Source organism: Budorcas taxicolor, chromosome 22 (assembly GCF_023091745.1).
Source record: "Budorcas taxicolor isolate Tak-1 chromosome 22, Takin1.1, whole genome shotgun sequence".
Lineage (NCBI taxonomy): Eukaryota > Metazoa > Chordata > Mammalia > Artiodactyla > Bovidae > Budorcas > Budorcas taxicolor.
The window spans coordinates 55341573-55356395 of record NC_068931.1 but is presented as its reverse complement, the minus strand read 5'-3'; the positions used below and the strand labels follow the sequence as shown (position 1 = coordinate 55356395).

Here is a 14823-nt window from a genome sequence, read left to right as displayed (position 1 = left end):
TTAAAAAGCCATCAGTATTTATTGATTTATAAGTTTTTATTGAAATATAGTTGATTCACAGTGTTGTGTTAGTTTCAGAGTCCAGCAAAGTAATTCAGTTATACATTTGTGTGTGTGTATATATATATTCCTTTTTAGATTCTTGCAAGACATTTGGTATACTTCCCTGTGCTAGGTCCTTGTTGGTTATCTGTTTTATATATTTTTTTGTTGTTTACTTGCTAAGTCATGTCTGACTCTTTTTTGACCCTGTGGACTGTAGCCCACCAGGCTACTCTGTTCATGGAATTTCCCAGGCAAGAATACTGGAGTGGGTTGCCATTTCCTTCTCCAGAGCATCTTCCCCCATCAGTGATCTAACCCATGTCTCCTACGTTTCAGGTGGATTCTTCTCCACTGAGCCACCTAGGAAATGCATTATATATATATAGTAGTGTGTATATTAATCCCAAACTCCTAGTTTATTCCTCTCCCACCTTCCCCTTTGGAAACTATAAGTTTCTTTTCTATGTCTCTGAGTCTATTCCTATTTTATAAATAAGTTTATCTGTATCAGCTTTCTAGATTCCACGTACAAGCCCCATCACATGATATTTGTCTTTTCTCTGTCTGATTTAGTACACTTAGTGTTTTGTGGCAGAGTTGTTCCACTATACTAGGCTGCCCTATTTCTAAGAATGGAAATCAAAACCACTTATTTTACAGTTGACAACAATGAGTTCAGAGAGTCCGGTGACTGGCTCAGGCCGTAGAGCTGGTTAATGAAGTCTGTGGCTGAAATCTAGGTCTTTTTTCCAGCTCTGTGCTTTCGGACATTGGTCCAGTCTACGGATAGTTTTGATCTCACTGTCCACTTAAAGTGGAAATTTGAATAATCAATGAGTATGGGTGGGAAATCATAGAAATTAAAATTCATCTCTGTATATCTTTTCTCTGAAAGGAGTGTTTGATCCTCATTCTACCCACGCTTTGCTTTTGTGTTTTAGTGTTGAAATATCAGGCATTTTAGAGGGGGCTTAGGCAGAACTACTCAAGTAAAATCAAAATTTGTAGATGGTCCGATTGCCTCCTAAAGCAACTGTCAAAACCATGGACATTACTCAGTCTGTCTGTGTCTAGGGTAAAATAAGTTAGAAACAATTGAGCCCACGCCAGTCTTTGGGAAGAAGAATTGCTCTCATCCACTTTCTGTTTTCCTTTGCCTCCTTCCGCCCAGGTGGTTGTCTTCCTCTTACGTGTTCCCGTCTTGGATAGAGAGTGAGAGCAGAACAAGGGAGACACGAGAACTCAGTATCCACGCGGCTTCTGTCTTGGCAGTTTTTCATTTGTGACTGTGTGCCCTTAATGACTTTCCTGAAAGTTTGGGTATTTTTATCCAAGGCTATGAATCTTGTTTTACTCTATGCCCACTAGAATTTTGACCCCTCTCTCACAAATATCCCATCCATCACATGTATGTTTAAAGTTTTTTGTTTTTGTTTTAAAATATTTATCTATTTGGCTGCACTGGGTCCTAGTTGTGACATATAGGATCTTTAGTTAAGACATCTGAACTCTTAGTTGCGAAATGTGGTATGTGGGATCTAGTTCCCCGACCAGGGATCGAACCTGGGTCCCCTGAATTGGGAGCACAAAGTCTTGGCCACTGAACCACCAGGGAACTCCCACAGTGTACATTTTTGATAAGCTCATCATACATATGGCTTGATTGTTCTCCTGTTTTTATTTTCCGGTCTCTCTGATTTCTTCACATATTTCATTTTATGTATTTGTGTTGTATACATTCAGTAATCTTCTGTGGACACAAGACTGGGGCTTCCCTGGTGGCTCAGACGGTAAAGAAGCTGTTTGCAGTGCATGAGACCCGGGTTTATATATTTGTGTTGTATTCATTCTATAATCTTTTTGTGGACACAAGAGTGGATGTAAACTCCAAAGGTAAATACATCCATGGGAAGAAGGGACTGGCAGTTATGTTCGAGCTGGTTGTAGAGAGACCTGAGCTGCTTATCGGGGAGACCTTGACCGTGGTGGAGAATGTTCCTGACTTGAACATGGTCAGCCCCTGTGTCTGCCAGCTCTTCCATCTACTGTCACGTTGGGAGGGTTTTCTGTCCCGTCTAAGCCTCAGTTTCCTCCAAGATAAAATGGCGATACTGGTAGTGTATTGAAGTGCTTGGCACAGTGTCTGGCATATTTAAGCTCATAAAATACTAACTAGTATTATGTTTTGAGAGATAAGAAACAGCTCAGGCAGAAGGAATAGCGGGTACAAATATCTGGAGGTAGAAAGTGTGTGTGGTGCCCAGGTACACCAGCTGGGAGCAGGGGATGGCCACGTGTAGGCCACGTGCAAGGTTTACACAGAGAGTGAGTCTGGGCAAGAACGACTGGGGTGTAGACGCGACGGGAATGTGGACTGAATGCTGCAGAAACTGGCCACCTGGGCAAGGATTTTAGGACAAGATGTGCGTTAGGCAGTGGGTGACGGAGTAGGGTATGCATCTGGCTCGTGTTTCCAGTGGAGGAGGCTGATGGTTCTCAAAGCTCCTGTGTACACGAAAAGTACCTGAAGACCTTGTTAAAGACACAGTTTTCTTGGCCCCACCTTCAAAGATCCAGGATCAGTAGGTCTGCAATGGACCCCAGGATGCTAATCTTGAAATGAGCACATCAGGTGATTAGACATAGGCAGTCCTCAGGCGCACTTTGAGATGGACTGAGATCCTTGTTGAGGAGATGCTTGCTGACTTACTGGCAGGTCTGATGAAGCTCAGTGGGAGGGAAGATGGAAACAAATGTCTTAAAAATAACATATTTACATTCGGTGCATGCTATAGCTTTGAGTCTTCTTGCCCTGGATCAAGGAGCACCCGTTGTACAGATATTCTTTCAAATAAAAAATATCAGAAGTCATACGATTGTTCTGTGAAGTCTTGGAGGGCAAGAGAGGTGTCCTTACCTTCTCAGTTTGCAGGAGGCCACTGAAGGAAAAGTCTGTTAAAAAGCAATAAGAGGAAGAAAGACTAAAAGAAGGTACAGCAGCATGAGGTCAGGAAATGAGGAGGATGGAAATGGGAAAGAATGGGAAAAGAGCAGTCAGATTTGATTGGGTGGGAATCTATTTGTGAAGGAAACCAGCCAGTATTTAACCTGTTTTGAAAAAGCTAGACTTCCAGCATTTTTAATTAGTGGATTGCTCGCTTTTGAAATGGCCCAGTTGGGAATACTCAAGTTTTGATGTGTTTTTATTTGCCTGCTAATTAGCAGCCTGCTTGGTTGACCATCATTTTCCCTTTATTCTGTGGACAGAAGATGTATAGGAACGTCTCTTGAAACACTCTGGCTTAAATCTGGGCTCAGATAACTTCACTGTGTATTTAGTAAGAGGTTGTATTCATTATAAATCAAATTCTGGTACATCTTTTTTTTTTTTTTCCAGCTCGAGTCTTCCTTTTTGCTCTTTAATAGAATTTGTCCTTTAGAAGAGGCCTTCTTAACCTTGGCACAGTTGACATTTGAGACCAGGATATTTTGTGTTGTGCAGGTATTCTGACATGTATAAAACCTTTAGCAGCGTCCCTGGCCTCTAACCACTTGATGCCACTAGCTCTAACCCGCCTCCATGCCCTGCCAAGTTGTGACAACTGAAAATGTCTCCAGACATTGCCAGATGCCCTCTGGGGACCATGATCACCCCTAGGGCAAAACTACTGACCAGGAAGTACTATGGTCCCCTTTCCTCCTTGTCTCTGCCTTCCTTTTATGTTTGAAATCCTTTTTGAAAATGGATAAAATGGGTCCAAACAAAACAGAATCTTATGGTAGACGTAGAGATTCGCTGCTGTTCCATCATTACTTTGGGGCCAAGTTTAAGAGGAAAATCTCTCTAATTAATCCAGGTTGGCTTTTTCAGGCGAGAAGGAAGTCAAGATGTGCAGACTTCTGGTTGATAGGTTTTGTCATTTATACCTTTGTGTGTGTGTGTGTGTGTGTGTGTGTGTGTGTGAAAATAAACTTGATTTGCTGTTAAGGATGACGAGAACCGGATAGGCTACAAAACTTACTTGTGTGACAGTCCCAAGAGTTCTAAGTCACTTTTCTATAAATGTCCCCCAGTTCAGCTTACAGTAGATGGGCTAGGAGGCTGGGTTGTTAAACAGCAAATTTGGGGAATATATTGTACCTTTTCTCCAGACTTCCTCTTCAGAGCTTGCATGACATCTCTTAAAGCTCACAGCCACTGATTATATTTATTGAAACATTTTTTAAATTTCGTGTTCTTTTCTATTTTTGTCTGCGCCATGCAGCATGCGGGGTCTTAGTTCCCTGACTAAGGATCCAGCCCTTGCCTTCTGCGGTGAAAGTGCAGTCCTAAGCCCTGGACCATCAGGGAAGTCCCTTGCAGGCACTGATTTTAGCTGTCTGCAGGGGATAGCTGTTTGCCTTTGCATTCTCTTCGGAAGGACTGACCAAAGTAACTGGAATGATATTTGTTAAAAATAAGATTTCAAGTTTAGTGGCCCTAGTTGTTGGTTGCTGTTTCTAGTCCCTCTCTTAATATATTCTAAAACACCATGTCCTCTACTGGACCCCCAAATAAGTCAGTTAATTATACTATGATTACTTCTGCTGATAATAAAATAGGAGTAATTAAGGGAAGGACAGTAGTGCGTTAAGAAACAGTATTACTGAAATGTTAGAAAACACGGTCCATGGGAGTACATCTCCTGAGCCGAAGTTTCACACCTCCTCCTCCAGTTCTGTCAGAGGAAGCTTGTGATGGCCGTCTGTTACCCACCGTGATCAAGATAATAGAACAGCGAAACTTTTTGTACTCAGAAAGGGCCTTTCATCAAAAATCTCAAAGCCATTTCTAAATTTAGAGTGACTGATCTTGCGCGCACTTTTATGTTCTGAGCAGTGAACATGGGAACTTGGCTGTCAGACTCCCCTTCTTGCGTGTTTGCACTTGAAGCACTGAAGAAGCATCTCAAATTTGGTCAGCAGCAGAACTTCGCTGGTACAGGGCCTAGAGAATTCCAGCATTCTGGGAGTTTGTATAGGTCATTTTGCCATAATTAACAAAATAAAACATTGTTTTAACAACTTTTGTGCCACATTTCACTGTCCAGATTAAGGATTGTAGGCCAAGTGTTGTGCCTATTTAAAAAAAAAAAAGGAGTGAGATGGTGTGGTTCTAAGAAACTTAAAGTCTCCTAATATCCTTGTAATGTCTTGATGGAAATAGACTGTCAACGTCCTTTTTCATCTGACGTGTTTTCTTCATGTCTGTTGTCTGGAGGGTAGGCTTCTAGTGGCTTGTCTGAGCCGGTAAGAGGACAGAAAGTGTCTAGGAGCGCTATGGCATGCATGCCGCTAATATTGATAATATTAATAGTATGGATATTTACCTGATTTAACTTTCGTGTATGTGTGTATTTTAAGGTTGTGTTCGTGTAGTTTTAACTTAACCTGTCCAAAAGATTTTAGTAAGATTTTAAGTGCAATTTCAGGTTGATAAAAGTTGAGGCTATGAAACATTGTGAAGGATGGAAGTAATTTTTATGTTCATACCTCTGGTTCCTGAGGGTCCAGTTTGTTTCTGCTGTGAATTTAAATGAGCTAATTTAAGTAGTTGGGTCAGAAGCTACTATCATCATGGTAGCCTCGTGCTTGATTCTTAATTAAAGGCAACAGGAGATTAATTTGAAACATTAATTTAAAAGTTCATATACGAAAAGAAAGAATTATTGCAAGAAAGCCTAAAGAATTTTTCTCTTGTCCCCAGATGTAGAAGACAGAAGTAGCTCAGGGTCCTGGGGGAGTGGAGGACATCCAAGCCCATCCAGGGTAAGTATATCTAATCTTTTCCCCATAAGCAGACATCCTCATATGTAAATTGACAAACTGAAGGTGAGTTTTTTCCTCCCTGACACGCATCTGCATGGCTATATATGCAGACTGAGTTTAATGAGGATCAGCTTCTGTTTGGCTTTTTTTTTCAGGCTCTATTGGATGTTATTATTGATTTTGACACCCTTTCCACTTTGGCTAACCAGAAGACAACCCTTTCATTAAACATCTGGCCTTGCTTTGCCAGTTACTGATCCAGTGTTAACAGAAAGCTGTTTTTTGTAGGTGGTGCAACTTTAAAAAAAATTCCTAGTATCCATGTAATATATTGGTGTAAATAGGTCACTGAATAGTTCTGAAGACATACTGTGAAGTTGTAGTTTCCAGTATCATCTGCATAATAAGTCTGTGTTGGTTTCACTTTGTAAACATTATTGTCCCACCACCAGTAGTGCCTTTGGTCACCAGTGGGTTCGTTTATTTATTTATTTTTAATTGAAAGTAGCTTTTATTTTTAAAATACACACAACCCCAAATCGTTAAACTTCAAAGTAAATGGATATGATCTGATTTAGACCAAGTCTTATTCTTCAGACTTGCTCATTTGTCAGTGTCCCTTAAGTCAGTTTTGTGTTTTACAGACCATGGCGCAGAGTCATTTGGAAACGAAGTTGCTTGTACTTAACCATACATGTCTTATTCGCTCACAGATTTTTGCTATTCCTGTCCAAGGTTTTTGGTTGTTAGGGCGTCATGTGAAGATCATGGCATGGGGTGTGAGTAGGTGGTTAGGCCCTGCGTGTGTTTGTATGTGTATGACCTTGGGTGTGTCATTTCATTTCCTTGGGCCCCATACTGCTGCTTTCTAAAATGAAGTTGAACCAGAGGATCTTTCCTGTTCCTTCTAACTCAAATGTGAACGATTATATATATATAAAATCTGTCTTTAATGGAGTCATCGCTGCTGCTACTGCTGCTGCTGCTAAGTCGCTTCAGTCGTGTCCGACTCCGTGCGACCCCATAGACGGCAGCTCACCAGGCTCCCCCTTCCTTGGGATTCTCCAGGCAAGAACACTGGAGTGGGTTGCCATTTCCTTCTCCAATGGAGTCATCGCTAGGCCTTCTGAAATCCCTCTCAGTTTTTATAATAATACATATAACTCCAGATTAAAAGTAGACAGAGACCACACAAAGCAGCTGCCCCTCCCCCAAGCAGCTGTGTAGATGGAGGAAACGTTCTGCAGGGCCGGGAGCGGGGGCACATTTACTGTAATGTTCGCACACATTTGGGGTGGAGAGTGGTCTGTATTTTGGCAAAGAGGTAAGGAAGGTAATCAAGCTGTCCGAAGGAGGCCGTCTCAGCGAGCCGCGTTGGCCATTTCCACCTGTCCTCTGGCCCTGGGGCTCATGCTCTAGTCTCAGAGTACAGCCAGAGCTCTCGGCTTACCAGGAACTTCGCTGAGACTTTGCACCAGCTGTCGAGTTTCAGATTCTCCTGCATTATATGGATGGGTTGAGGAAATCTTTCCTCCTCCTCACATTACAGTCCTCAGTTGCAGAAATCAATCCATTCCCCATGACAGCAAGTATGGGAGACGACAGAACGTCCCTCTCTTGTTGAGCTCGTTCGCATGAACTTAATCTCTTCTGCTTTCTCATTTTAATACAACACGTGGTTCTTTCAGTCGTTCTTCTGAGAGGGAGGTTCATTTAGGATCGTCCTGACTTTTATTTGGTTTTCATGAATCGTCTGGCCTTTCCCCCCACCACCCCAGGGAATTCATTGGTGGATAACTTTGACTCAATATTTTGTAATTTGTATTTTCTAAATGCAGCGAGCTGGCATGAGACAGCTTATTGTGGCTGGCTTGTGTTGGACAGCCAGGGGGCAGGTGTCTCTTTTTTCTCATCTTCAAGTGGTGATATTTCCAGTCATCTTGAAACGCTGTGCTGGCGTTTAAATTAGATAATATATATTAAGCTCTTAATAACTCTGTAGGGTGAGTATACTTAATAAATGGTAATTAGTATTATGCAATGTCTGGTATAGAACAAGTGAGTGTAAGAGAAATGATAGATATTTAAAATGTGACGTCCTTTTATGCCCTGATGTACTGGCAACATCCCATCACAGTATCATTCAAGTTAATTTTTTTTATAGCTGAGGAAAGGCGGTTGAAAACGGGGTAGTTTGGAACCTTAAGGTTTCTGTCGCTTCTTTAGTGGAGGGATGTGCATTTTCATTTTTCATACAGTATCTGTCCTTTTCACGTGGGCAGATTCTGCCCTTTGGCTAACATACCAACTGATACCTCTGAGTAAATTTGACTTAGTCTTTATGGATAGTGCAACCAGCTGAGCAGCATGACTTTTTTTCCTTTCTGGTCACTTATGTACCTTAGTAACCTAAAATTTGAACTCTATGATTTAGATGATTTTAACGCTTTCCTGTCTGTTATCTAACTCCTCCATTAAAAGCAAGTGACTGGGCAGTTTAAAAACCTTATTTTAATTAAAAATTCCCCTTTAAACCATGAGATGATCATAGTAATTAGAAATTTCCAGAGATTACCGTCTGCTGTAAAACTGTTTTTTTTTTTTTTTTTGTGGCATACTTTGTCCAAATCCAGAATTTATGCTTAAATTCTGATATTCATTTATAGTCCTGTTATAATAATTTTAACATTCTTGTGTAGTTGGTTACTTATGGAATGATCCAATTGTTTTACAACCACAATAACATCTATAATAAAACATTGAAATTTCAGTATCATAAAACCAAATGCTGCTGTTTACAAGGTCCTACCTTTGCCTTCCAAAGGCAGTTCGTTGCAGGTTATGAGTAAATTTCCCATAGCACATTTTGCTCTCTTTTTAAAAAAATAATGTGGGCTTATCAAAATAATAATTACTATTTACAATATATTTTATAGGTATCAGGTGTTTTACTTGCATTATTCCATTTGATCTTAAGAACTTGATGCAGTTGGCTCCGCTATTATTATTCCCCCAGTTTCACTATGATTTTGGGGAAAATGTGAACTCTGCGAACTTTAGAGCCCTTCTTATGCACTGTACATGTGAACATGCAGCTTTCTTATAATAAGGTGCTGGGGTGAGAATGGTGGGCTCCAGTTTCTTTGGTTCAGAGAGGTATCAGTAGTCAGACTTACATGCTGATTGATTCATGGCAAATTTAAATTTATGCTGTTATTTTATTTACAGAACTATGGAGATGGGACTCCCTATGACCACATGACCAGCAGGGACCTTGGGTCACATGACAATCTCTCTCCACCTTTTGTCAATTCCAGAATACAAAGTAAGACTAATTTTAAATTAGCATGGGTTTTTGGAATGCTTATGTTTTACCATCAAAGATAGAATACAAGCCCAGACAGAGATTCTGTTTTTAAGAACTTAGATATTTAGCTAGTTCACTATCGTAATTTTAAATTACAGAAAAATATTGATGATCTTTGCTTGGTAATAGTGCACACAGGACTAAGTTTTACGACTGTGTGGAATTACCTGATTTCAGTGATATTGAACCTACATGGAAAATTTGTGTTCCTTAGATGTAAAGCACGTCTCCTAATTTCATTGTTGTGGCAGTAGTTTTCCAGGGTTAAGGCTGATGAAGTGAAAGTGGTGAATATTTAAAGTAAGAAGTATCAGTTGGCAATGAGAAAAAATCTGTGTTAGCGTGAACTTTTATGAAAGGGGTCGTGGAAATTCTGTAATAATAGGGTTACTGTGCTTAAATCAAAGTAGCATGTTCAAGCTGAATTGTAAAGTCTGGTTGTGTATTTATCAAGGTGTGAACTTTAGTGCTAATGATCTAGGAGGTCCCCATCCTGCTTCATGAAGTGACCTATGTGTACTTTGAGACAGTCTTTGTGTTTCCAGCATGTCTTTTCTATTGGAATTCTTAGCATATTTTTTTCTGCTTTGACTACCTATAGGGATTAAAAAAAAAAAACAAAACCGCAGTATCTTGAGCAATGAAAAGACAATTTATAATGACTTAAAAGGTCCCAATAGCTGGTTACTTTAGTTTTGATTGGGAAAAAAAGATCTTTGTTCTAATAAATGTGAGCTTTAACAATATTAGTAAATCTCTCAACTTGGCCAAATCCTGTTGTGAATCCATCAATAAATGAGGTTAAATTTCTTGGCAGAAGCTGTTGGACTATACTCCAAGGAAGACATGCAGCCATACATATATCGTTCTGAAACCATAACTGCAGATGCTTCTGAGGAATGTCCTATTTTTTAAGCCTTGGTCACTATACTTGTTTTTGTAAATTAATGTTAACTTTGTTCTGTTATTTATAATTTTTTAAATTTATTTTTAATTGGAGGATAATTGCCTTACAGTATCGTGTTGATTTCTGCCACGTATCAACATGAATCAGCCATAGGTATACATACGTCCCCTTCATCTTTTAGCCTTCCTCCCACCCCCCACCCCATCCCACCCCTCTAGGTTGTCACAGAGTACTAGGTTTGAGCTCCCTGCGTCATACAGCAAATTTCCACTGGCTATTTAATTTTCCATGTGATAGAGTGTATGTTCAAAGCTCCTCTCTCAATTCATCCCTATACTCATTATTTAAGGTGTAGATCATTCTTGAGTGTGAGTCGTCTTTTCAGAAATCACCGTCAAATCCATCTACGGGGACCTCAGATATTAAATGCACAGTAGTCAAAGCAGAGAAATACTAGGAATTTATTTTTAATGGGTGATTAAGTGTCATCCCAACTTTGAGAATCAGGATCTCAAAGCTGTATTTGACCATGGGTTGTTCTCATATTTTCTTATTTTTTTAAAATTTAAAACAGTAACTGTTATGTTTTAACTCTGTAGCTAAAGCAAGAATCCTAGCTTTTTAAAATGAGTCATGATGAGATGCAGTGTCTCCTGTTTCCAGGATAGGCAGATGCAGGTGACTAGATATGTTTGTCACCTTAGATTTGAAAGAGCAACTTTACATTCTTCAATGACAGTGGCAGTAATTTTAAATTCTAACACCATCCCTTCTCTATTTATCCTTATCCAACTTCATAAAGTAAAAGATTAACTTGAAAATAATCATCTTGAAAAGTAACACTGAAAGAGTATATTAGAGAATTGTCCTGAAGAATTCTAAGACTATCCTCCGATGAGGATAAAATGGGATAAATAAACTACTACTCATATTTAGAAGTTTATATAATGTCCATGCAAAAATGTTTTCCTAAAGAACAAGTGGATAAATTAATATTCCAGAAGACACCAAACAATACAAAGATAGCAAAGAATCATTCTTGTTTGCGTGTCCTCCTGGGCAGCTGTTTTACAAACCAAATTCGTTTTCTTTTTTTTCAGTTCAAATAGTATTTAAAATATAAGTGGGCTGAGCATCTACAGCCGGAGCTCCGAGAGCTGACTCTTTTCACTTAGTTGTTGTTTAAGCTGAAAGTCCATGTCAGCTGTGTTCTTTTACTCCGTCTGCCCTCCTTCCCATTAAACCCTTAAATATGGAGGCCAAGACAGTCTCCTGCATTGTGGGAGGAAATGCTACTACGTCCGGAGGCTCCCACCCACTGTTCCCCATGAAAGGACTTCTCTGTTAGATAAGCTGTCTGGTCTGAAACATGGCTCTTTATTGTTTACAAACTGCTACATTTTCCACCTCAAGCAGATTTTTGCACAGAAAAGAATTGTGCTTGGGCTAAATGGTTTATCTGACATTAACGGTGCAGTGTCAGACTAGGGTCAGGGAAGTTGCCCTCAGAGTGAGAGGGCATGGCGCAGTGTGCAAAAAAAAAAAAAAATAAAAGAAGAGAGAAAAAGGCATTTAAACTATTATGAAATACCTCGCATTTTTACTTTGGAAAGGAATTAAAAATATTTTTAGAGAACTCGCTAGGATGCTGCATTAACCCCCCACCCCCTGGTAATTTCTCACATCCCAAACGCCTTCTTGATTGGCTTGAGTATCTCAGGCCTAGACTCAGGGAACAAAGATGCTCATTGATGTTGCCCAAGCTGCTGTTGATTTAAAATGAAACCACTTTTGAAATGAACCATGCTTGGTGCTTTGCTGTACCTTTACAAAGAGAAGCTAGATTGTTTTCAGAAAGTTAAAGACAGCCGATTTACAAATGAAGACAAAGAGGAAATAAGACCTATTAGTATAGCCAGCAATTTGAATTTACAGAGTATATGGTATATTCTAAACTACTCTTTGTGTCCACATCCATATTCTGGGTTACGGTGTTTGTGGAAGTTTTCTTCTACCGAAAGAAGATATTAGACTTTTAAGTTTTGGACAACAATCTAATATCCACTTTCAGAAGCTTTGGTTTTCATGAAAAACTGTAAAGGATTTCTTTACATGTCAAAGATTTCATTCTGCTCTGGTGTCACATTAGGGTAAAAGCTATAGCATCGGAAATAAATCAGCCACTTTATTGGACCAGATTCTCTATTGTCAAATCAATCAAGTCTGTGACTGAATTAGGCGTCTGCTACAGAAATAAGTGACACTAATTTTACGGGAAAGAGTTATTAACTGCAGATGACCTATTTCTTTTTGGTAAACTGTTCACTTAGTGAGGTTTTATTTTATTGCAGAGAAAGCAAAAAATACTGAAGCCCTCTTTTCTTTGGGTAGTGACTTATTATTCTACATTTTGTTCTTAGGGCAACACAGTATTTTGAAGAAATGATGCAGGCATTGCTAGTATTTGCTTATAAACTCTTTTAAGGTAACAAAATGCTTTATTAAAAATCTGAACTCCTTGACTTCCCATGAATGATTTTGCATAAATGTTCATTTTTGTGATCTAATACTTACCTCTGGCACCAAAATACAAAAACTTAATTTATTTGTGTATCTCAAATTTATGCAAAATGGTATATGACGTATAAGAGTAGCAGCGTCTACATTAATTTACCTCCTTTAGAAATAAGGAGGTTTTGCATATCTGAATACAAGGCCTTACTTGGCTGATCGCCTAAACTAAGAATAAACAAATGGACGCAAGTGCACTTGCATGCAAGCACATGTTCACGTGCACATGTGCACACACATGCAGCTATTGTGCTAGAAGAATTAATAATGATGCTTGGTTTGTCAGGGTGCACTCTTCCCTCCATTGCTGTCTGTATTTAAAGTTGCCACACAGAGTTTTGGAAGTTGATATCGTGTAAATCCTTTAAAGAAAAACATAACTAAAAGAAACAACAACAACAAAAAGCAGGCCCCAAATTTGTTGTTTTAAAAAATAAATGTGCATGGCCTTTTGTTTTTCTTTTAGTGTGGGGGAGTCTGGAGGAATTGAGAGATTTCAGCAGTGAGTCATCTAGCTGCCTGCCGGCCTTGACCAATTCATACAGTTCTCTTTTAAAATTATTATTGAGGTATAATTGACATATATTTTTAGGTGTACAACATCATGGTTCAATATTTGTGTAGTAGACTCTTACTTGACACTTGCTGAGTCCTCACTTACTGTTTTCCCTTGGGTAGAGACAAGCAAGCCAGTTTGCATTTTTACTTGTTTGAAATTCCCTGTCCTGTTTTGTATCTGGAGAGAACCAGTCACTTCTTTGTGACCATGTATGATCTTTAATGATAACAGTGTACACTTGATCTTGTTCAAGTAAACTTGTTCACTACAGTTATTAAACAGTTTGATGAAACCTTTACAGTGGTCAGTGGGTAGCTTTCAGAATACGCAAATGGGTCAAAGGGACCATGGTGCTGAGCCTTGTGTTTTTAAGAGGATTATATGTTAAGGAATAGTTGGAAAATCATGGCAAGAACTATATGCAAAGACTATGGATTTTAAAAATCATTCCTGTTTGTTTCTTGTGTTTGCCCAACATTAAAACTTTTGCAGGGAATTGTCCAAATTCTTTTTTTTTTTTTTTTTACAGTGGGAGATAATATATTTTCTGGCCACAACTTTTTGATCAGAGGAATGACCTAAGTATATGTTTTCCTTCTTTTGTTCCAGAGCTTTAATTGAAAGCCAGATTGTTTGAGTGAGCAAGACGCCAGTAAGGTTATAGACATGCACTGGTAACTGAAGGATGTGAAAAGTGATACTTGGGTATGGTTGGGTGCAGCTTAGTTCAACATCAGCGGCTGTGTTTTTACATGTCCCCTTGTGAATGGTTCGGTTTCCTTACTGCGGTATTTGGTTCTTGTCCTGCTCGTGGTACTCTACCAGTGCACGGAATAATTTCTCGCTGTAGAGTAACTGGTTTCTGAACTAGCTCAATGGAACGTTTTACTGCAGGATTAGATCGTGGTTCAGGCAGAACTGCAGAGAGCTGCTGGCTTACAGGATGACCTTTGAGTCTCATCTGGGTTAGCGGTTGATATTTTGATTTGGTTACTGTGGTCATATTGTGACAGCTGCCGGCTCATTAGAATTCACTTCCACCGCTCCATTTGCCGAGCAGGAATATTTAGGTTTGTATTACTTCAGAGTGTTTATGGCTACCCTGAGTTTAGCCCAGCATAAAGGTGAAGTGTTGTGAGCACTTTCAAATCCCAGTGGCAGAGGCCAGTGGCACAGTCTTCTTGTAAAACGGAGAATGTGAGTACATGTTAATAGAGGTAGTTTTTCTTTTCAGTGTAAAGCTGGGAATACCCAATGAAGAGACTCTTACGAGGAAAACAGTTTTGAAAACTTTAAAGTACAAAAGAAAAGAATGACCACAAAGAAACAGTTTTTTAAAAGCATGGGTAAGATTTTACTTGACCTCTTGGTTCAGTGTGTTTTTTCCTTCCCATGCTGAAATGTAAATATTTGAAAATAACCAAACCTGGACAAAAATAGCTATTATTTGATGTTTGAAGTGCCACAGGTCAAATAATGCTTTCATAATTTTGTGAAAATGAAATTGTGAATGTACGTGTCAGCTCTGGACATTTTAGTTCGCTTTCAAATTGTTCTGAAGTTTAA

The 14823-nt window shown here is 39.3% G+C and overlaps 1 protein-coding gene across 1 annotated transcript in view; it reads left to right on the top strand.

The window, feature by feature from the left end:
* Positions 1–14823, top strand: part of TCF4 (transcription factor 4) — a 376786-nt gene that overhangs the window by 120838 nt on the left and 241125 nt on the right. Inside the window, exons 3-4 of the mRNA XM_052660570.1 lie at positions 5792–5853; positions 9082–9178. Coding sequence (XP_052516530.1) covers positions 5792–5853; positions 9082–9178 — 159 coding nt within the window. The remainder of the gene's footprint in view (positions 1–5791; positions 5854–9081; positions 9179–14823) is intronic.